Source organism: Nicotiana tomentosiformis, chromosome 6 (genome assembly GCF_000390325.3).
Source record: "Nicotiana tomentosiformis chromosome 6, ASM39032v3, whole genome shotgun sequence".
Classification (NCBI taxonomy): Eukaryota; Viridiplantae; Streptophyta; class Magnoliopsida; order Solanales; family Solanaceae; genus Nicotiana; species Nicotiana tomentosiformis.
The window spans coordinates 137725359-137750079 of NC_090817.1; the positions used below are offsets into that span (position 1 = coordinate 137725359).

A 24721-nucleotide genomic window follows, 5' to 3' on the forward strand; every position below is an offset into this window, starting at 1 on the left:
ATTGCCCAAATCTTCCACCCCTAACATGCTCCTGAGCATACTCACAAAATGACGCAAAATATTCTCGCCCGCATATCAGGCAGATCGGGATGGGTGTACCCAACCTAAGGGCATTTGTTCTTCTTGTGCCCCCTCTTTCCACAATCATAACATATTTCAAGAATCATCTAACATAAACCCGAGTGGCTCTTCTTTCATATCAAACATGTCGGTTTATTGATGCTAATAATCCTCTTTCATTTCTTAGGTGCTCTCACCACATATTCCGGTGGCGTGGTAACATTAATAGGAACAAGGACACTTCCCCTAGCAACTGGTTCTTTCAATACCTCATCGTTGTCTCGAACCTGTGGGCTACTCATATGGAAAATGAGACATGACGAGAAAATTAGCTTCATATCTTGAGCTCTATCGCACGATCTGGAGTACCAAAGAAGTGTGAAATTCCTAAATGTCCAAGTAACCTCCTCATTATAGATATGGTCGACAACACACCGATAAGAATGACTCTACTAGACACGGCTCCGAAATATCCTAGGACACTTTAAAATCGTAGGCTCTGATACCAAGATTGTCACGCCCCGAACTCGGGGAGCCCGACCAGCGCTCAACCGAGATACCCCGGTCAAGCAAGCCTGCTAGATGCCTTCTACCCAACCTTGCCCATTAACCACTTTAAGAATCAGTCGCCATAAATATACATGAGAGGAGTCAAGTGCTCCCATTCTTTTCCATTAATCAAGGAGATTTATTTACGACTTCCAAAATATTACAAATTTATAAATATGATAAAAAATATGTTTGCCACATACCAACACTTCTATTTTATTACCCAACATCAAACACTACCCACAACCTGTCTACGGAGCCTTTAAGTACAGCAGAAGAGAAGAATCAAAGTGCCGGCAATAAGACCCCGGCTATACCTCAAAATACAAAGTACAACATCAAGTGACATCAGGCCCGGAATAGAGTAGGGCTCACCAAAACCTGCCGAATAGGGAGTACCTCCTAACGAGGACCAAAGATGCCCGCTGCTAAACTACCTGCATCCATTGAAGATGCAGATAAAAAGGGACGTTAGTACATATGGAATAGTACTAGTATGTAAAGCTAGCTGTCCTCTTACGGACTGGAACGCCAATACCAGAAGGGGAAACACCATGGAGCAACAAGTAATAATCAATGATATCCAAATGCCAAGTTAAAACATAATAATTTTCAAAATACGGAGAATATTATATATTTTTAGTTGGGAGATTATTAGCACCAATATGTCACCGTTCTCAATACCAATAACACCGTACTTTTAGCACAGAGTCCGATCACAACCCGATCGGCTAGGCCGTCTCATCCGAGACATCAACCACAATCCCGATTTCAATTATAATTTCCAGCACAATCACCACAATGTGTGCGGCATGGTATCCGATCACGACTCGATCAGCTAGGACATCTCACCACAATGTCGTGTGGATCAACATCACCCTTTTCTAGCCATAATCTCATCCCAAATAAGGGGAATAATATCATCACATCAATCTCATCCCAATTAAGGGGAATAATTTCATTATATCAATACGGGAATTTACCCCTCAATCACTCCTACACCGACACATGTAGTTTCGGGGTTAGGTTGTTGCCTACCCTTCATCGGTGACTAACGATACTCCCAAAAATATTTTTGATTTGCATACAAAGGAAACAACAATATAAATGCATTTACTTCATAACATTTCAAACCGTATATAGCCTCATTGATACTTTCAATCACTTACAACATTATTATTTCATTGGCTCTCTTGGCCATACATATAATTATTCTTTCATGGCACAATGACCGTATTTCATATTCCATATTTTCATTTCCTTACTTTCATGGATCATGATCATAAATATCAACATATAGAATATTCCGAAAATCACAACTTTAGGTTCATTGGTAATGAAGACTTTAAAAACAATGGATTTCTTTCCAAGAAATGGAGTAAAATGATTGGCAATCGAAGCACAAGTTAAAATCATAAACGAGTAACACATCATTTATTCTTGAAATACTTTTTCCTAAAATGGCAATACACAATTTCAACTCATGAATATATAAGAGCTCAAAACACATTGGAAATACTTACAAAGTATAACATTAGTTGAAACAACCATATTTGGGCACGACTGAAGTACATAAGCTTTTAGGCAAATCTATTTTCTAAGTCAATTTGGAACAATTGAATCAAGGCTCATTTCTTAACCTTTCTCATATCATTTCATTTCAATGGCACTATTAGCCACAAGTATAACTTTCATTATCGGCACGGTGGCCACACTTTACATCTCCAACCCACTTCTTTTACTTTCAAGCATTCTTATAGATTTTCAACAACAATACATTTCAAATCAAGACTTTAGGTACACATATGAGCAATAGGAGTTTTAGACGCATGGAGTATTCTTTCCAAGTTATGCATAATGGACTTTCATTTGAAGCACGACTCAAAGGCATAACATTGTAATACACATATCATTCTTAAACACATTCTCGAAGGATAACATAATGTGATAGGAACATTCGGAACACATTTTGAATACATAATTATCGAAACTTGCTTACTCGGGACAATCGAATTTATTGGCTTCTTGAAGAAATTTCTTGAAGATCTACATAAGTCTAATGGTACAGGATTACCTTTTGGAAGAAATCTTGCAAAACCCTCCTTTGAATTCTTGAAGAAATTTCTTGAAGATCTATGTATTTTATGGAGGATTGAGTTAGTTTTAGGTGGAATTGATGGAATGAAACATCAAATTAGTAGGGATTACTCACCTTGAAGATGGGGAGAGTTGGAGGTCTTGAGAGAGTGAAAAAAATCCCCAAAATTCGGCCAAGAGGAATAGGGAAAAATGAACCCCGAAATGAGTATATAACATTTCGAGCACCACAGGTAGTGTGGGGCGCTACATGTGGCCTAGTTTCCAGAACCTCAAGATTCTCAGTGCCAGGGCTAGCGCTCCACGCTACCCTGGGCACTGGCGATGGAAAATCTTTTCTATTTCGCCCGAAAATGGGCATAACTCTCTCATACGATGTCCGAATTCGACTATTCTTTTTGCTATGGCTCCGTAATTTTCATACGGATCTAATGATTCAATCAAAACTGAATTTGGAGCTCATTTGCTTAATGTGATACCACTTATGCTTGAAGAAATGACGTCGAAACATCCTAGAAATACCCAAATTAAATTCTGGGCATACGTCCGAGTCCAAAATCACCATCCGAACCTAACTGAATCATCAAAACTCCGATCCGAGGTCGAATAAAAAAACTCAAACTTGGTCATAATACATCATATGAAGCTACTCAAGACTTCAAATAGTTGAAAGGAGCGTAAATGTTCAAAACGACAAGTCGGGTCGTTATATGCAATTACAAGATGTCTTCTCAATTTTTTCATTTTTGATATTTCTTATACACTCATATTCGTCACACACGAAAACTTATTTACGTATTCACTTTGAAAATAAATAATTTAATTTTATAATTAGTTGTTATCTAAAATAAACGAATATCAAACTACGTAATTATACTTGTATAACCATACACGATAATAAAAATTACACTATAATTATGTTATAATAAATTAAAGTATTATTATAATTACTATATTGTATAATTACTTGGGTGTTTATAGTTATTATCCTGCTAATTATACAACGTAGTAATTCCGCGGTTTCTAAACAAATCCTACTTCCATCTATAATAACCCGTTATTGTGTGTTACTTTGGGCTGAATGTCAATAACAAAATCTGGGGTTTATTTCTAAAATAAACTATCATGTCCATACATTTTTGTTTATAAAGTAAAAGCTTCCTTCTTTAATATAGCTATGATGTTGTGGGCTGTCAGACATCAAGATAGTTTTGTAGAAATATATATATATATATTTTGATTGGCACACTAAGATTCAAATCTTCAGCCAGCTGCATTGGTCATTTGGGGGGCATAAGTTGATTTTTAGTGCGCTGCGTGAGTTCGATTCCCACTTTTAAATCCTGGATACGCTTCTGCTTGCACGAACCTTGGTGTCCATTTCACCCGGTATCTTACATGCTACCTAACTAGCAAAGACTAGGGGTGCTTATCGGGCGGATAATTGCGCTTAGCAGTTCGGCTTATCGGTTATCGGATTATAAATATAGTAATCCGCCAGCCATCAAATAAGACAACAGGCAGATTGGTATCAGATTAAGGATTATCGGGCGGTTTATCGGCTAAACCAAATAATTATTTTTTGAAGAATCATTCAATCAATACCAAACGGTTTCAAATCAATACCAAATTTTTAATACCATCTAAGATCTAATAGTATGTTTGAATTGAAGAGTCTTCTTCCATGTTCCAATCTAGTTCATATTCAAGACTACTCATACACGTATGAATCAATCAAACTTTTCAATAACATTCGTTCTTCACAAGAAATCCAGATTGTAAAACCAAAAATCCAGAAAATCAGACTTTAATTTGTTAGATGCATGCAAAAAAGGACATAAAACCAGACAATCCAGCTATTACGGATAAAACTAGCGGACAATTTAACAAATTATTTTCAATAGTACTTTATATACCTAGGGGTAAAAGTATAAATATAAAAATTTTTAACGGGTTAACGATTTACCCGATAAGAAAATTGAGTAATCCGCGCGTCCCCAAACCATTAAGCCGTTAATTATAAAATTTCAATCCGTTCGACATTCACCATCCAATACCCCGATAATCCGATACCAATAAGATAATAAGTCATCGGTTCAGTTAACGGTCTCGGTTCAATTTTGAACGGTGTAGCAGAGACACTTGGTAATTCTACTCATCACCTAACATTTTTGTGTCCGTTGAGATTTGAGTTCTTGTATCTCATACTACCATTTTAAATACTTCATTGATCGTCAGACTACATTTTAATTGGAGCGAGTGTGCGACAAGTAGACCTATGACATTGGTTACACAAGTAGACAAGTGGGTATAACTTATAAGGGATCCAATTACCTGCTGGCGGCACATTGACATTGGGAATTAGGCAGCAGCACTTGTATAATAATTATATATAATCCCTTTATTTCTAAAAGAATGAACTTATTACTATTTAAAATTTTTTTACTCATATTTTTTTGTAAATATTTTAAATTATTAATTATTGTATGTTATAATATTTTTTATGTAGTTTTAAATATATAATTTTTTTAATATACTTAAAAAATTTATTTTTGAATTCACACAAAAAATTAGTCAATTTGACTCTCGTATTTCGAAGAGGTTCAAACATTAAAAGGGACGGAATATAAAATATAAGATTATTCTTAATAATTTGAGATCTTTTGAGAAAAATAATGTTATTTTTTCCTAAATTAAACTAGGCCAAAATGTATGACTCATTTGCAAAAGAAAAATGAAAAAGAAACATTAACAAAGGAGGAAAACGATAACGAAGAGTAACAAAAATGGAAAAGACAAGGCGGAAGTTTATTCGAATAGACCCCTCACGGCTCTCATGTAAGACTTTCAAAAATCTAAATCCACATACAAAATAAAAAAAATTGGTGGTTTGCTGAAGCCGGAGCAACCACCGCTTCTCTTTCACCTTCCGCCACCGCCACTGCCACCGCCCGGTGGTAGGTGACTCTTCTCCGAACCTCCAGGCTCCGAATAACCATTGGCTCGTCAGGTAACTTGTTTCTCATTATCTTTCTTCATTAATCACGTTCGCATTTCATTACATATTTCTATACTCTTTTGGTGGAAGAAGTCTCTTTAGCTGGATTTCTCTCCTTAAATCCAGAAACCCTATTGAAATTGAGCGGTGAATATTTATAAAACAAACGTCATTATTTTCAAGTTTAAATTTTTATCAAAGCTTAAATCTTTATCAAAGTAAATATTGGAAAAGGCTTGATATATGGAATTCCCATGTGGAGGTTGTAGTTAAAACGTAAAGAAATGTCCAGCTCTTAAGAACAACAAGAATAACTATGCCTCAAATATATTTGGGTAAAATATATATGTCTTCTATACCCATTATGCTCTTTTTTTCAGTTTGTTTCATTCCAATACTCAATAATAAAGACAAATTTAGGGGTCTCTAAAATTAGAGATTCTCTAAATGTCACCAAGTTGAAATGTTAACTGGTCTTACTTGTCTAGAAATGAAGAAAGAATTTCAAACATTGTAAAGAGTATCTTCACTTGATGATGTTTGTGTTTATAGATTGGGAAAATGAAGCTAGCACCCATTATTAAAGTAGGTAAGAGAGCATTTAGTTGGTGAGTTCTATTTATTGAGATATTTATGCGCCTCTTGTTGCTTTTGCAGGATTAAAGAGGGAAAACTTTGGGCCTAAAGATGGAAACTAGATCAGAAAACTTTTCTGTGGATTTTCTGATGGGGGGAACGGCAGCCATTGTAGCAAAAAGTGCTGCAGCACCAATTGAGAGAGTAAAACTTTTGTTGCAGAATCAGGGAGAATTGATGAAGAGAGGTCAACTTAAGAGACCTTATATGGGAATCGGTGATTGCTTTCAAAGAGTTTTGCAGGAGGAGGGTCTTGTCTCACTGTGGAGGGGAAACCAGGCCAATGTTATAAGATATTTCCCAACTCAGGTGGGTCATAAATTATCTTAACTTTTTCTGCATCGGACTTGGACAGTTCATGATGTAATCTAAACTAAGTCATCCTTTACATGTGTCTTGATTGAATTCACAATGTTCTCCGTGCGATTCAGACCCCTTCTTGGGTCCCTAAAGCAAGGTTTTCCTTAGCTACCATGTCAAAGCAGCTTTTTATTTAATATTCGTTAAGATTATGCTTCTGTACAAGTGATCTAAGATAACCACATCGAACAATGTCTGCAACACAACGTGCATAGGTGGTATTTTCTGATAATTTTATAAAGCAACCAATTAGACCCAACCAATGCTCACATCAATGATGTTAATGGAAAATTGCTCCTGCACGACTCCACTTCTCCCTTACAGTCTCATATAACAAATCTACATTATTTCTCTTAATTATTTCATAACATTGAAATTCTCTCAAAGGAAAGCTGCAAAAAGAAGGAACATTCCAAGTATAATTTCTACTATATAAGTGCACAACTTTTTGTAAAGCATTGCAATAAAGGGAAGTTGTTGTTTTCCCTGGTATCAGAATCTATAGCTTCCAGTTAGATTTCAAGATATCATCATAATATTTTGACATGTATGTTTAAAGCTCATTAGATGCCAAGTATGCCAGTTTACTTGGACAAGCTACTCTTCTTAGTCTTAGGAAAATCTGTGTGTTGCAGTCACAGGCTCTAGAAGACTTGTCACATGTAGGTGTAAAGCTCAGTTGCCAAGTATGTCAGTCTACAGAAACAAGTTAATCTTTTTAGGCTTAGGGAAATTTGTGTCTTGCTGTAACAAGCTGTATATAGACTTGTGTATGTACTTTATTTTTCATAGAAGACTGAAATTTATCCAGTTATACTTGAATGGATATGTTGCTTTCTTCTTTTTCCTTTCTAATGCCATTCTTCTCCTGTTGTGTTTGCCATGTTTTAGCAAAATTCAAATGTCATATGAATTTATTGGTTATCCTCCCTGTGCAAAGCTTTTTCATGTTTTTAAGGTGTTATAGATAGAAGATCTCTTCTCACTGTACCTTTACTACTTTCTCCTTAAGTGTTTCTTGGTTATCTGACTCCTCTTCAATATACGAAGTAAGAGGAAGTCTAAGGTGACTCCGTAGCTGCAGGAACCAAAGAGCTCCCACCACCTGGTCACTGACCACAATAAAGGACAGGAATTGATAGAGTAGAGTGAATTTGCAATATGTTTGGAAGTGGGTACTGAAAAGGACTATTAGCTTTAGTCTTTTATTCTAGCTACAAACCGGACTTCTGATAGACTTCCTGTTATCCTTAGAATAATTTCAGAGCTTATTATAACTCTTGATGATGATGATTGCTTCAATAGGCAGCTATAGCTTATAGTGAGAAAAGCTTATTAAATAGTTTCAGTATCCATCAACAGGGGTACTTCAGAGTTGCCCTCATACATGGAGTCAAGGAGAAAGTTTGTTGGAATCATATCTTAGTTATAGATTTGACTAATAGTGCAGAGCAGTTCCCTGATGACATTTAGAACACGTGATAGTTCCACGCCAAGTGTTTTGAGAGATGATATTATTATGAAACTAAGGTGAACGAGGAGAATGCCTCAAGGTACAAGATGTGCATGGGGAGAATGAGCACTTTATTAGGGCTTAGGTCGTGAAACGTTTACGCCCATGCTTGCCAGGACATTTAGAGCATGCATCGCATTAATATAAGTACGAGCCTGGAGTTCCCTGTTTAAATATTGGTTACTCCATCCAAACTTGGCACTTTTCCAAGAGGTCATCGGATTCTACTCACCAGGTCCTCAAGCACAATCTCATGCATATTTGGATTTCTTAATAAGATATCGCTAGCTCCAATATGTTCTTCTCATAACTTAGTCCGAATTTAAAGTTACTGTTTATTTTTGGGTCCTACTGTCATCATAATCATTATTAAGTTCACCTTGGGCATGGCGGGGATTAGATAGGCCTTTATTTGTTTGTTGCTTGAAGCCATACATGGAGGGGGGAGGGACATGTGTCCTTTAATTCCTCATATCCTGTATAAAAAAATGAATATGTTCATGCCTATGCAAAGATGTATTATCAAGAGTATGGTATGCATATATCCTATCTAGATTCTGCCTCGTAGATTGTTCATAAACCTTCTTCACAACTAAGAAGAAATCTGTGATCTCTGCCTGTTATTATTGTGTTTGGGATGTGTTTGGTCAAGCTACATTCATCTCAAGTTCTTAGGGAAATATTGCTGAGTTTTGGTTGAAATAATGCTGGAATCCATTGCTTATGCGGTGCACTCTCTCTATAATGAACTCCTTCTGAATCACTTAAATAGTCTCATCGGTTCTTCTTTTTTTTCATCTATCTGATCTTCGCATCCTCAAAAGGATCGTCCTTTTCACATCAGCATCAAGTGCAAGATGAGATTATAGTATCAAATAATTGATCAAAATGTTTCTGTACTTAGATCTTGATATTGGGGATTCTATTATTAAACACAGAATTTATTTCTTCAACTAATTTTTGGTGAGCTTAAATTATTATTTCTTTCATAGGCTTCCAACTTTGCTTTCAAAGGTTACTACAAGACTCTCTTTGGATATTCAAAAGAGAAAGATGGATATGCAAAGTGGTTTGCAGGCAATGTGGCTTCAGGTAGCGCTGCTGGGGCAACCACTTCTCTGTTCCTTTATCACTTGGACTATGCAAGGACTCGCTTGGCAATGGATGCTAAGGAGTGCCCACTTACCGGTAAACGTCAGTTTAAGGGGCTAATCGATGTTTACTCTAAGACATTGTCAAGTGATGGAGTTGTTGGCCTTTATCGGGGTTTTGGCGCCTCAATTATGGGAATAACTCTGTACCGAGGCATGTACTTTGGGCTCTATGACTCCATGAAGCCAATTGTTTTAGTTGGACCCTTACAGGTATGTTAGATTCCTATGTTGGCAGTTTTCTGGTTTGACTTTTCTGTGTTATTGCACCATTTTCCTTAATATAAAAAAGGTTTTATTGCACCATTTTCTTCTTTTAGATGAAAGACAAAGGGAAAACAGCTAAAAAAAGATTAAAAGTTGCTCTTTCAATTAATTTATGCGGGGTATTTGTGAGGGGGAGGAAGGGAAAATGTGTTATGGTGCCGATCTTTTTGATAAATTATTTGCGAGGAGGAAGGACATGCCTTGATATGACTTGTCAAAGTATGTCTGTAGACATTAATCTCGACATTCATTGTCATTCGCAGGACAATTTTCTTGCCAGTTTCCTGTTGGGTTGGAGCATAACCACTTCCTCTGGGGTATGTGCCTACCCATTTGACACAATCCGCAGAAGAATGATGTTAACTTCAGGGCAAGAAACAAAGTATAGGAACTCCATGCATGCACTCCGTGAAATTATACGCGTTGAAGGTTTTGCTGCACTTTTTAGAGGAGTAAGCGCAAACATGCTATATGGTGTGGCAGGGGCTGGAGTACTTGCAGGTTATGATAAATTACACCAAATTGTATATAGACCTGCATACAGTTTTGAGTCTCAAAGAGCCTTCAACAAGTAAGACGTTTGCATGAATATTATACATGTGTACAACACTATTCCATTTGCATACGGAAGTATGAATTCCTGGCAGAAGCAAAGGTGTAGAAGAGCATTCATTTCACCCACTTATTTTAATGAAACGAAAGCAACAGTATGCAGCAGGGTGCTTGCGCACAAATGTTATAGCTCCGTGAATATGAAGTTCTGTCACTTGTGCTGCTGTAGACCATATGCTTATATGTTTTGGACCATCGGAACAAAACAATGAAGTACGTGGTGTCATACAAGACTACACTGTGAAGACTCTTGGTTCCATCTGACTATTGTTTCTCCCCTCTCAATTTATTTTGAATTGATGCTTGGCAAGAGTTACCATGTGCATATACAAGAAAAAACAAGGCAGAAGAAATGAAATAAGGGCCTCCATCCTGTATTTTCTGTACAGTCCATTCTAAACCTTGTTTTCTTTGCTTTTTACCTCCATTGATCACTGATCCGACTTCTTGTGATAATCTAAGCTTTTCACTTGTTAATGAAAATAGGTTGATACTGGAGGCCTTTTTCTTTTAGATAAATAGGTTGAAAGTGCAAATAGTAAAAGATCAGTTTACCTGTATAAATACATTGATTTTCTTGTTACTTGGTGTTAATATCTTCACTTTTCTGATACCAAGCTCCAGTTGATTTTTTTTTTCAATTCTTGCTTAGTGGTTGCTTTGTCACCAATAGAGAGTACAGACTGTCTACTTGAATTGTTTCTTGACCATACATTCTTGCTTTGCCTTTGATTTTTTAAGGGTTTGAACCTATATATTCCAATTATTTTGGTCCAGGAAGAATAGAGAAAATATTTATTCTGAAATGAAATTAATTCCTTTCAAACTGAATTAACCAAAAAACGAAAAAATAAAAGATGAAATCTTGAAATAACTCCATCAAGCTAAAAGCCAAAATTTCTTATGACGTTTAGTAGTAATCAGATATCCTCCAGATTTGCTGCTCTTTCTTCTCACAGCAACTGTCATACAGTTGGCCTTCTGAATACAATATTTTACAACTCTGCTTCTTGACCTTTTCCTTGTCCATATCCTTAGCAGTCGCCACATTATTGATCTTTTCCTCTGTCCTAATACCAGTAAAGACACATTACGTTGCTTTGCTTCTTCTACAATCACAGCTCCTTTCTCTTTTCCTTCTTGTATTGCTATCTCCACTTGCACCTAACATGATGAAGACAATAGACAATTAGCAGCTTATTGAATTGAAATGGTTTTCCCTAAAGAGCCGCTCAACACTTTATGTTGTATATGTAGTTGTTTTTTCTACCTCTGTGGGGTGCGGCCTTTTATTGCACTTGCATGAACACATAATGCTTTGTGCACCAGCTGCCCTTTTTATACAACTTAATTACATGGTACAACTAAGTTATACACTTGTATTTACCATACATAAAGTAACTTTGAAATAATTGCATTTCGTAGCTACTCTTTAGATTTTGTAGCAAAATCCCAACGGTAAATACAATGTATACAATGTATGGAGCCACATACAGTGATACAGTAACTGTAAGTATCACTATATTTTAGTGTATTGTATATGTTAATATGGCCATTTAGAGTGAATGAATACAAGTGATACAAGCTGGTAACAATTGAACAGTAGATACGAATAGTAATTAAGCAAACTATAATTACGTATGGTAATTAGGCTCTAAACTGTAGTTTATGAAAATTGTTACTATCGACGTGAAATGTGAATGATCATTTTAATATGCATGATGCAGAGTATCACTTGGAGAAGAAGATTTTTTTCTGTTAAAATCTTTCTCGGTTGGCTAAGGCCAATAAAAATATTTGACACGAGTGTTTAGTTTGGTCAATTAATATGTTTTTAAGTGATTTATGGTTCTGAAAATATTTGAATTTCACTTTAGAACTCTGCGATTAACCTTATTGTCATATTCAACTACAGCATATTTGAGGTGAAATATATAACTATTTAGCAACCATGTCTTATCAACTAAAATATAATATATCTCAATTTAATTACTTACCCCTGGTTTCCTTGTTTGGCACATATTTTTCATGGAGCAAAGAAGTTCATAGGCCTTCTGATTAAATTCACTGTTGGCTTTTTCACCTACAGCATATAAAAGAGAACTTAAAACTTATCAAGAAAAGGACTAAGGTATATATATGTGTTGGATTGGTTGGAGGCTAAAACAAAAGTTTTGAACCTTCATTTGAGATTTTGCTAACATATAGAAGAATAATAGTATCCTGACTTTGAACAGTATGAGAAAGTGCCCATTGCAAAGCACAATTGGCATCAAGACTAGGATCAACAACAACCATAACTCTATTATTATTGCCAGTACTCTCAAAATCTTGCCTCGAGTCTACACTATTGAAACTCATTTCTATGTTGTTTTTGTTGTCAGTTTTATCGAATTTGATCAGGCCATTCTTCTTGTATGGCTGGGAAGACGAACGCGCTCCAACACGGACCACAGTTTTGCTTTTGCAGAATCCTGGTAACTTTGTACGGACACGCATCATTCTTAGTGATCAATTCCAAATGACTGAAATACACTGTTTAGTTATGGCTATAGAAAGGCCAAAAAACAAGGCGAATTTTAGTAGGTGGTCTTGGCCTAAAGAGGCAAATAAGCCAAATTTTATACTCTATTTGATTGTAATGTGTAATAAGTGGAGGGAGGAATATGACTTTATATATATATATATATATGTTGTAAGTGGTGACAAAATTAGAGTCTTAAAAGTCATGGCAATCATTTTCTGGAATATGTTTGTGTATTGGATTTTCCAAATGTGGGGTTCTTGAGTTCTTGACGTGCTTACCATGAAGTGGTAGTACATCCATAATGACTGGTTGTTGAAATTTAAATGTTTCAATAAGATTAGTAAAAGGTGATGGCGTTATTGTAAAGCATCTCAACTTCATAGCAAATATTAATAACAATGTTTGTTAGCACCATTTATTGTAGAAATATGATCAATGCAGGAATGCCAGCACAAACCAACAATTTTTCATTCTAAAAATATGAATGCAGGAAAGCCAGCATACACCAGCTAGGCCTCTCCCCACCCGTTGAAACCATTCTTTTGGTTGATCTTTAACTTGTATATATAAAATAGTATTATTTTTTTCACTATCATGTGGGGATTTATTAAGCATTTACTCATCTGGGTAAACATGTAAAGTTAGAACTTTGTATAACAGTTATCCTTTAATAATAACATTTTGTTAGAATCGAAATAATCATGTCATGTGGAAGCTAGGAAAACAAACCTTGAACGACGATAAATCAGACAACAAAAGAGAAACATACCAAAAGAGACAAATATTTAACGTGATTCGGTCAATTGACCTATGTCCGCAGATGGAGATGAGCAATCCACTATATGAAAGAGAATACAAAATATCGAGAGAACAACCTCACAAAGAGGCAAATATAAGTGACACACTAACACTTGTCCCGAAATGTTCTCCCCCTAACAAGACTTTCAAACCCCTTATGGCTACATTATGGATGCTAATAAATGAGAAGGAAGGATGCTCGATTCATAGAAGTCCAAACCTTTTCCTACAAGAAAAGGGACTAGCCAAATGTGGGAGATTTATAATTTCCTTCTACAAGAAGGAAAACCCAATTATGGTAAATATGTTGTCCTTTCATTCGAGAGATAGAAAAACCAAATATGGTAAGAAAATCAGGACAAACAACTTACACATTTTGCTATAACGGACAAGTTTTCTTTGAAGTTGATTTTTCATGTTATGCTACATTATATATTTTCTATAACTGCATTTCATTATAGCAGTCAAAATATATCCGACAAAGTACACTACCATAGAGAGATTTGATTGTACAAGATTTTGTATTTAAAATTATATATAAGATCAAAATTCGGATTGGTTTGTTTATTATACTTGAATCATTGGCGAGGGGCGGCTCTAAGGCTTTGGGTAGTGAGGCCATTGCCTTAGGCCCCCAAATTTTGAAGGCCTCCAAATTTATTTTAAATTCTTATTATTATTGTTACTATTATATATTATATAATTTATATAAATAATTAAAAAAAAAAATATTACAGTATATTTTTTGTTACTTGATTGAGGTTATTTTATATAATAAATTTATAAATTATGATAATTTTTTTCCCCCATTAATTAATATATTTGACAAGAGTGAGTTGCTCTAGTGGTGAGCACCCTCCACTTCCAACTAAGAGGTTGTGAGTTCGAGTCACCCCAAGAGTAAGGTGGGGAGTTCTTGGAGGGAGGGAGCCGAGGGTTTATCGGAAACAACATCTCTAGTCCAGGGTAGGGTAAGGTCTGCGTACAAATTACCCTCCTCAGATCCCACTAATGAGATTATATTGGGATTAATGGCCTCCGAATATGATTTCGCCTTAGGCTCCGAGATCTGTTGAGTCGTCCCAGTCATTAGCTGCTCGTTTGGGAACAAAAAATACAAATTTAAGATGAAAGTCCACTAAGAAAATTCCGTTCATACTCTCTGGTCATTAGATCCATCCAGTCAGGGGCGGATTTAGGGGGCGGAGGGGGTTCACCCGAACCCCCTTCGCCGAAAAATAACACTGTATATATAAGGCAAAATCTATTTTTTATCTCTATATATTAAGTGTTGAACCCTCTTGACAAAGTCCAAAAGTGTAGCTTAGTGATTAAGGGGGTTTAAAATCTTTGAAAGGTCATAGATTCAATTCCCACTGGCTACGATATTTTATTTCTTGAACTCCCTTCGCAAAGATCCTGACTCCGCCACTGCATCCGGTTATAGTTCTAAGAATGCAATGCCACACCATTTTATAAATCACACTAGTATTAAGATCATGGTTAATTAATTAGTACATATAATTTCTGTAACTTTTGTCCCTTTTTGGGGAAAGTCAACTTTATTTGTTAAGCTGTACTTCTATAAAAAGTGTTAATTTCTACATGTCAAAACTCTGTAGTTTAGTTCTATGTATGAAGCCTTAATAGTTAATTGCCTGTCAGAGGCACGTAATTGTAATTTGAGTACAATTTCGTTTGGATCAGGAATTGTCTCTTTATCCATTGGCGGAATTAAAAAAAATCAGTTGGTCTTCAACTGTTTTGACAAGAGTGGGTTGAACACCCTCCACTTCCAACAAAGAGGTTGTGAGTTCGAGTCATCCCAAGAGCAAGGTGGAGAGATTTTGGAGGGAGAAAGCCGAGGGTCTATCAGAAACAGTCTCTCTACTTCAGGATAAGGGTAAGATTTGCGTTCACACTACCCTCCCCAGACCCCACTAGTAAAATTATACTGGATTGTTGTTGGTCTTCTTCCACTGTTCATATAATGTTTTTCTTAGCTATAAAGGATCTGCCAAACTGACCACCTGTACAAGGTGATTAAAAGAATAGTTACCTTATTAACATTCTAAGTCCAAATAAAAATTACTATTATAAATTAGCAGGTGGGCTTGTTGGGTGGGGATAATGGTGGCAAAATGAATAAAAAAATAATTATCTATATGTATTATATATCCACTAAAAAATGAGTTGGATAATCAACTTTTTAAGTAGATCTTATCCACTTAAAAATGGATAACTAATGAGTTTGCTAAGATTCAAACTAGGGGTTCTTCAAGTTTGGGAAACGAGGAATTCTCTCAAAAGTGATCATATTCAAGAAGTCACGGATAATATGGATATATTCATATTATCCGCCAGTTAACTCATTTTCTATCCGTATTCATATGGGTTGGGTCAAATAATTTATCCGTTTTTACATTACCCGTTTACGACCCACTCATATCCGACCCGACCCGCCCGCTTGCCACCCCTAGATAGGGATAATGACACTTTAGGGGTTGTTGGGTTATAAGCAATTATGCAAGGATTATAATATAGGTATTAGTAATGCAAAATTTAATAATACAAGGATCACAATGTAGAGGTACTACTAGAAATCCGCTAAAAATCGATCAAATATTTCCGACCAACGTTGGACGGTCAAAAAAAGCGACCAAAAACCGTCCAGCTTGGACGGAAAATGGAAAAAAAATATTTTATATTTTTTTAAAACTAAATACCGACCAACGTTGGTCGGTAAATTGGTCAACGAATTGACCCAGCTAGTCAGACTAGCTTAGTCAAAGAAAATTTTGAATTACAGATCAATATTAGTAGGTAATCTGGACCCAAATTTTAAAATTTTAATAATTATTTTATTATTTAAAATATTTTATAATATTTAAGAATTTATATTGAAAATTACCGATCAACGTTGGTCAGTAAATGCCGGGGAAGCATTTACCAACCAACTTTGGTCGGTAATTGTTATTTTCTGTAAAATAACTGGCCAAAGTTGGTCGGTTATTACGTCAACATTGGTCAAACTTTTGAATTATTTTTATATTTACTATCTAAATAATATAAATGTAATCCGTGAACACTTTTGTAATACAAATAATGAATACACTAGCATATACTATATATAACATGCTATATATGTAGTTAAAGTAGTACAACGAAGCGTGTTATACACACACACACACACACACACACACACACACACACACACACACACACACATACACACACAAACATATACTATAACAAGCTATATATATAGTTAAAGTATTACAATGAAGTGTGTGTGTGTGTGTATAGGTATAGCCGTATATATATAAGAACACGAAGCGCTAGGACCACATGGTCGGGTTCTTTTAGGGATAGACTTGTGAAGATCCTAATTAGTATATATAATTTATCATCAAATATATCTATTTGTAAATTGATTCATCGACTTATAACTTACTTAGATGCATCGATGAATATCAAAAACAAAACGTTTGACCAATCGACTAATAGTAAAAATAAAACGTCTCGACCTATATCGATTAATCTATGTCATGCATTATTAGTGATGAATGAATGAAAAATAGAAGAATTAATACTAAACATCTTTGACACACACACACACACACACATACACACACACACACACACACATATATATATATATATATATATATATATATATATATATATATATATAATCACAAATTAAATAAACGAAAGAAGTTATTAGTATTAAGTAAACGGGTTAAATTAATAGGTCAAACATGGTCAAAATTTAACAAGCTATATATATATATACACACTAACATATACTATAACAAGCTATATATATAGTTAAAGTATTACAGTGAAGTGTGTTTGTGTGTGTGTGTGTGTGTATATATATATATATGTATATGTATAGCCGTATATATATATATATATATATATATATATATATATATATATATATATAAGAACACAAAGCGCTAGAACTACAGGGTCGGGTTCTTTTAGGGATAGACTTGTGAAGATCCTAATTAGTATATATACTTTATCATCAAATATATCTATTTGTAAATTGATTCATCGACTTATAACTTACTTAGATGTATCGATGAATATTAATCGATGATTCATCAAAACGTCTCGACCTATATATCGATTAATCTATGTCATGCATTATTAGTGATGAACGAATGAAAAAAGAAGTTATTAGCATCAATTACAATATAGTATATGTGTGTGTGTGTGTGAAAAATTACTCACATACTTAATTATAACTTAGAAAATTTACTTAGATAGATACTATTATAATTTATTAAAAGTAAATAGTTAATATAATTATTTATAAAGATTATGCTTATAGTTTATAATTATTTATAATAATTATATAGTTAAATAAAATAAATGCTTATAGTTTATAATATTTTTTTATAGTTTATAATATTTTAAGAAAAAACACAAAAAAAAAAAGAATTTATTTTTTTTTAAAAAAAAAAAACCGACCAAAGTTGGTCGGTTTTTGGTCAAACGGTCAACACTAATGTACCGACCAACTTTGATCGGTAATTTTGAAATCAGAATTGAAATAACGGGGGAAACCCATTTCTCTTATCTTTCTTCCCCAAATTTCCCCTAACTCTTCACTCAATACCTCCCCCTCTCCTTCTCTATTTCCCTCACACAAATCTCATTCCCTACCCCGAGTTGCCACCGCCCACCCCCTGCTGTCGCCGCGCCGTCGCCGCTGCCACTGCCACTGCTGCCCCTCTCCTTCTCCATCTCCTAAAAATTCTACGTTTGAATTATAACCCATTTATTTATTATTTTTAGGTTTTGTTAATTAGTTATGAATTAGTTTCAATTAGTTAGTGTTTCAATTATTTGAACATTGTATTTTATTGAGGATTAGGGTTTAGGTCTTATTTTAATTAGTTTTGTTAATTAGTTTTATTAACTAATTAGTTTTGAACTTTTAGGGTATGAGTTGAATTGATTTAGTTTAGTTAGTTTATGTTTAAACTCATAGGATATGAATTGAAATTTTAGTTTTTAGGATTTGTTCTTGTGAATTGAACTTTTAGGATATGAATTGAACTTTTAGGATATGAATTGGACCTTTTGGATATGAATTGAACTTTTAGGATATAAATTGAACTTTTAGTTTATGTTTAAACTCGTAGGATATGAATTGAAATTTTAGTTTTTAGGATTTGTTCTTGTGAATTGAAATTTTAGGATATGAATTGAACTTTTAGGATATGAATTGGACCTTTTGGATATGAATTGAACTTTTAGAATATAAATTGAACTTTTAGTTTATGTTTAAACTCGTAGGATATGAATTGAAATTTTAGTTTTTAGGATTTGTTCTTGTGAATTGAACTTTTAAGATATGAATTGAACTTTTAGGATATGAATTGGACCTGTTGGATATGAATTGAACTTTTAGGATATAAATTGAACTTTTAGTTTATGTTTAAACTCGTAGGATATAAATTGAACTTTTAGTTTTTAGGATTTGTTCTTGTGAATTGAACTTTTAGGATATGAATTGAACTTTTAGGATATGAATTAGACCTTTTGGATATGAATTGAACTTTTAGGATATGAATTGGACCTTTTGCATATGAATTGAACTTTTAGGATATAAATTCGTGTAATTAGAAAAAAATAATTATCTTGAATTAACTAAAAAAAGATATAATTAATTTATAATTGTTGAATAAATTGATTTGTTCTTGTGAATCGAAGTTTTAGGGTATGAGTTGAATTTCTTTAGTTTAGTTAGTTTATGTTTAAACTCGTAGGATATGAATTAAAATTTTAGTTTTTAGGATTTGTTCTTGTGAATTGAACTTTTAGGATTTGAATTAAACTTTTAGGATATGAATTGGACCTTTTGGATATGAATTGAACTTTTAGGATATAAATTGGTATAATTAGAAAAAAATAATTATCTTGAATTAACTAAAAAAGATATAATTAATTTATAATTGGAGAATAAATTAGTTTATTCTTGGGAATCGAACTTTTAGGGTATGAGTTGAATTTCTTTAGTTTAGTTAGTTTATATTTAAACTTGTAGGATATGAATTGAAATTTTAGTTTTTAGGATTTGTTCTTGTGAATTGAACTTTTAGGATATGAATTGAACTTTTAGGATATGAATTGGACCTTTTGGATATGAATTGAACTTTTAGGATATAAATTGGTATAATTAGAAAAAATAATTATCTTGAATTAACTAAAAAAGATATAATTAATTTATAATTATAGAATAAATTAATTTATTCTTGTTTTATTTGTATAGATGGAACATCGTACTTGGATGTACAATAAGAATTATCCTAATCGGCGGGGGTTGCGGGAGAATTTTGTAGAAGGGGTTGATGATTTTATTAGACATGCAATGTCACTTCCACCATACCAAAGTAAAGGATTAATTAGGTGCCCTTGTGTTAGGTGCGATTGTATGAAGTTTAAAAAATCGGAGGAAGTTAAGCTTCATCTTTATAGGAAGGGGTTTATAGATTATTACTTTGTGTGGACTAATCATGAAGAGATTGATGGTAGCCGCGGGATATTTTATAACATGATTGTTGGTAAAAGAAGTAGCTCGGTGGAGAATACAAATCTTGATTTTAGAATTCAGGATATGGTTGCGGATGCTTTTGGGATGCACTTCGGGGGTGAGCCCAATGAAAATGTTGAACAAACTCCTAATGATAACGCAAAACCTTTTTATGAACAGTTAGAGGAAGCTAGTCGTCCACTACGTGAAGGAAGTCCGCACTCTGAGCTGTCTGTTGCAGTTAGATTACTAAGTATTAAATCTGATTGAAATATTTCTCAAGCAGCCATGGACTCTTTCATTAACCTTATGAGTCAACTAGTTGACCCTAATATCAACTTACCTGGTGATTTCTATAAGGCAAATTTCTAAGTTAGGACTTTCGTCAATGAGAATTGATTATTGTGAAGATGGTTGCATGTTATATTATAAAGATGATGCAACTTTAGACAGTTGTAAATTTTGCGAAAAGCCTTGTTTCAAGAGGCTTCCAGTGGGAATATGGTCGCTGTCAAGGCGATACATTATTTACCTCTTATACCTAGGTTAAAAAGGTTATATGCGTCGATGAGTTTTGCTCCTCATATGAGATGACACTTTGAAAATAGAAGACCACCTGGTATTATGTGTCATCCTTCAGATGGAGAAGCTTGGAAGCACTTTGATAGGACATATCCAGATTTCTCTAGTGAACCAAGGAACATTCGGTTAGGTCTGTGTGCGGATGGCTTCACGCCTTTTTTATATATCTGCGACACCATATTCATGTTGGTCTGTCTTTCTTACACCTTATAATCTACCAACTGAGTTGTATATGACTAGTCCATATATATTCTTAAATTGTATTATCCCCGGTCCACGTAATCCGAAAAGTTTGATTGATGTATATTTGCAACCTTTGATTGATGAGCTAAAATAACTGTAGTATGATGATGTTGAAACATATGACATATTAACCAAGCAGAATTTCAATTTGCGTGCTAATTTAATGTGGACTATTAACGATTTCCTGTGTATGGAATATTGTCTGGGTGGATGACTGCTGGGAAGCTAGCTTGTCCTTACTGCATGAAAAATAGTAAAGCGTTTACTTTGAAACATGGCCGAAAGCAATCATGGTTTGATTGTCACCGTCAATTCTTGCATGATGATCATGAGTTTAGAAGGATGAAAAATACATTCAAAAAGAATAAAGTGGAATATGATTCTCTATCTCCGATACTTTCAGGTGAGGAAATTTAGGAGAGGGTCCAGAATTTCAGTAAAGTTACTGAGGCTCCACCTTATAGATTCCCCGGATATAGTGTTAATCATAATTGGACGAAACAAAGTATATTTTGGGAGTTGCCTTATTGGAAGGAACCTTGATGTCATGTATATTGAGAAGAATTATTTTGACAATTTGTTCAACACAGTAATGGATGTTAAAGGTAAGACAAAAGATAACCCGAAGGCTAGAATGGACTTACAAGAATATTGCAGGCGGCTTGAATTATACTTGCAGACATCAAACAATGGTAAGGTGTTCAAGCCCAAAGCAAGTTACACATTCACTTTGGAGGAAAGACGACAAATTTGTGATTGGGTTACGAAATTGAAGATGCTTGAGGGTTATGCGTCGAATCTTGGGAAAAAAATAGATTTGGAGGTAGGGAAGTTGAGCTATTTGAAAAGTCATGACTGCCATGTTTTCATGGAGACCTTAGTGCCTATTGCATTTTGTGGTTTGCCTGAAAGAATCTGGAAGCCCATCACAGAGATTAGTTTATTTTTCAAAGACTTGTGTTCTACCACATTAAGGGAAGAAAACCTACTTCGAATGGATCAGAACATTCGTGTAATTTCAAGTAAGATTGAAAAAATATTTCCATGTGATTTCTTTGATGTGATGGAACACCTTCCAATACACCTTGTACACGAGGCACGACTTGGAGGGCCTGTTCAATGCAGATGGATGTATCCCTTTGAGAGGTAATATTATAAGTTTGATGTAATATTCTATTTTATTTGAATGTTCTTGGATAACATGACATTATGTAGGATAATTGGCAAATGCAGACAATTTGTTAAGCAGAGGAATAGGATTGAAGGATCTATATGCGAATCCTATCTTGCAAAGGAAACTGCACATTTTTGTTCTTATTATTTTGAGAGTAACGTGTCATGTTCTAGGAATAGGCCCAATAGGCACACAGTCGAATCTGTGGATGACCCATTATATCCACCCATGTCCATATTCAATCAACCAGGCCGATGTTCTAAGGATGTTAGAAAGAGAAGTTTGAGTGATATGGAGTACAAATCAGCTACACTTCATGTGTTGCTAAATTATCCCGAAGTTGTACCATTCCTCAAGTAAGTATTGATTTATTAGTTATCAAAATGTAAAATTTACTGTGACTGCATATTGATACAACTACTAAAAATATTTGATGTGCCACAGTCACTTCGTGGGTCAATTTGGCCATGATGTTGTATATACGAGATTTGATACGTGGTTCAAACAGTTTGTAAGTATATATATACACACACACACACACACACACACACACACACACACACACACACATACACACACGTAGTGAATGCATAAAAATTGATTCATAAGTTGTGCTAACTTATGAATTTTTTTAACACTATGTAGGTAAATAATCCAAATAATGGTGTAAATTAATTTTTGAAAGATATATCTTGGGGACCTGGGCTTCAGGTCACAACAATGTCTAAGTACGTAGTGAATGGTTATAAGTTTCATACAGAGGATTGCTCTAAAAATAAAAATACAACAACAACGGGGTGTGGGTTCAAGGTGGTGATGGCAATCAAGTTGGAGATATTGATTATTATGGTGTGGTCAAAGAAATATTACAACTAGAATATACAGGTTGGCCAAATAAGAAATTGATACTCTTTAGATGCAAGTGGTTTGACCCAAATCCAACAAGAGGTACAAGAGTACACCACCAAAACAACATAATTGAGGTTAATCATACGAGGGAGTATGATCGCTATGATCCTTTCATAATTGCACATAACGTTAGGCAAGTGTATTATGCTCCTTATCCATTGCGGCAGAATAAATCCGATTGGTGGGTTGTAACAAAAACTAAGCCTGTAGGTATGGTGAAAGTCGAGAATGTGTTAGATGTTGCATATCAAAACGATATCTCCGGTGTTCACCAAATAGTGGACGATCAGTTAGAAAATAATTTGGAACATCCTGAACGCATATTGGAAGAAGTGTATAAAAATGAAGTAACAATTATAGAAAATGAGGATGAAGAATCCACTGATGAAGCTCAAACAAGTGAGGACGAAGAATTCTCGGACGAGGAAAAATATGTCGATGAGGATTAAAAAGTTAGTTTTTTAAAGCACTCTCATTTTATAGTTAGTTTCTTATATGTTTCAATCTAAATGTGTATTTTATTATGCAGATGGCAGGCAAGGGTCAAGGTAACAATGACCCTACTAGTTCTCGGGGTCGAGAAAAGAGTAGGAAGGGAAAGAGGAGAGTAGAAAATAATAGTCCCTCTTGTCCACCCTTTTCTGAGATGCCTATGTCTTATCCTCCACCACACGGCTATACTGAGCTGCCACAGCATCACGAGCCGTACACCTTCATTCAGACACCAGGTCTTCCATCACAGTGCCATAGGACTATATGTCCGACATACAGTCCAGCTGCCTCACAGCCATCTGCATCGCAACCATCTACATCACATCCATGTGGATCACATCCCTACATATCATAGCCATATGGATCGCATCCATCCATGTCACAGCCACTCGGGTCACAGCCACTTGGGTCGCATCCATCTATGTCGCAGTCACAGGGATCACAACCATCTTCATCATCAACTCCATCTATTGCAGGCCTTCGCTTGCGAAGCAGTAGCTCTGACCCACTTACACCATCTACACATGCCTCTGATACACATGCTTCAGATGGTGATAATGAGGTAGTGCATTATGATCGATATGCCAGGATCATCATAGTCCCTTAGGGTGATGGGTAAGTGTTATTCATTATTTTTGCGTCTATTGATTTGTAACATTTTTACTAAGATATTAATGTGTTTTTATTATTAAATTACAGGTTCAGGCCGTGTAATAAGACTACGAAGATAATCTCCAATGCCATCAGAAAGCTTTATGATGGCCCTTATGCGACTTGGACTGATTGTCCATTCTCGCTGAATGAGTAAATTTTTAATCAATTTAAGGTATAAATATTATTTTAAACAGTTTAATAATTTATATTTATGATGTTTCCATCTATTATTTAACTTTTGAAATACATAGCAAGGGTGTATGGGAAGACCGCTATACCGCGGAAGTGGCTGTAAATTTTTATCATAAAGCTCGCAAGAGATTAGCGAATGTTTTCTCGGATGCTAGAAAGAAGAACAAGAGGTCTGGCTGGTTACTTGAGAATTTGTGGTATGATTTGCAAAGGCAATGGATTACCACGGAGTTCTTAGAGAGGAGCAAAAAAGGAAAGAAAGCCCGTGCATCCGAGAAAGGGGGCTCCTTGCACACTGGAGGTGCGATCAGCCTAGGGACAATAAAAAGAAGACTGGTGCGTAATTGCTTAAAT

The 24721-nt window shown here is 34.9% G+C and overlaps 2 protein-coding genes across 2 annotated transcripts; one reads left to right on the forward strand and one right to left on the reverse strand.

Annotated features, from left to right (window-relative positions):
• Positions 1–5493: 5493 nt before the first annotated feature.
• On the forward strand, positions 5494–10854 carry LOC104121384 (ADP,ATP carrier protein ER-ANT1). Its single transcript, XM_009633369.4, has 4 exons — positions 5494–5716; positions 6362–6649; positions 9206–9577; positions 9895–10854. Exons 2-4 carry the CDS (start codon positions 6392–6394, stop codon positions 10204–10206), a joined length of 942 nt encoding a protein of 313 aa, XP_009631664.1. The 5' UTR covers positions 5494–5716; positions 6362–6391; the 3' UTR covers positions 10207–10854.
• Positions 10855–11026: 172 nt separating this feature from the next.
• On the reverse strand, positions 11027–12968 carry LOC104121383 (uncharacterized). Its single transcript, XM_009633367.4, has 3 exons — positions 12424–12968; positions 12241–12326; positions 11027–11407 (listed from the first exon to the last, which is right to left on the reverse strand). The coding sequence occupies exons 1-3, from the start codon at positions 12743–12745 to the stop codon at positions 11123–11125; spliced, it is 693 nt and encodes a 230-aa protein (XP_009631662.1). The 5' UTR covers positions 12746–12968; the 3' UTR covers positions 11027–11122.
• Between the last annotated feature and the right edge of the window lie 11753 nt (positions 12969–24721).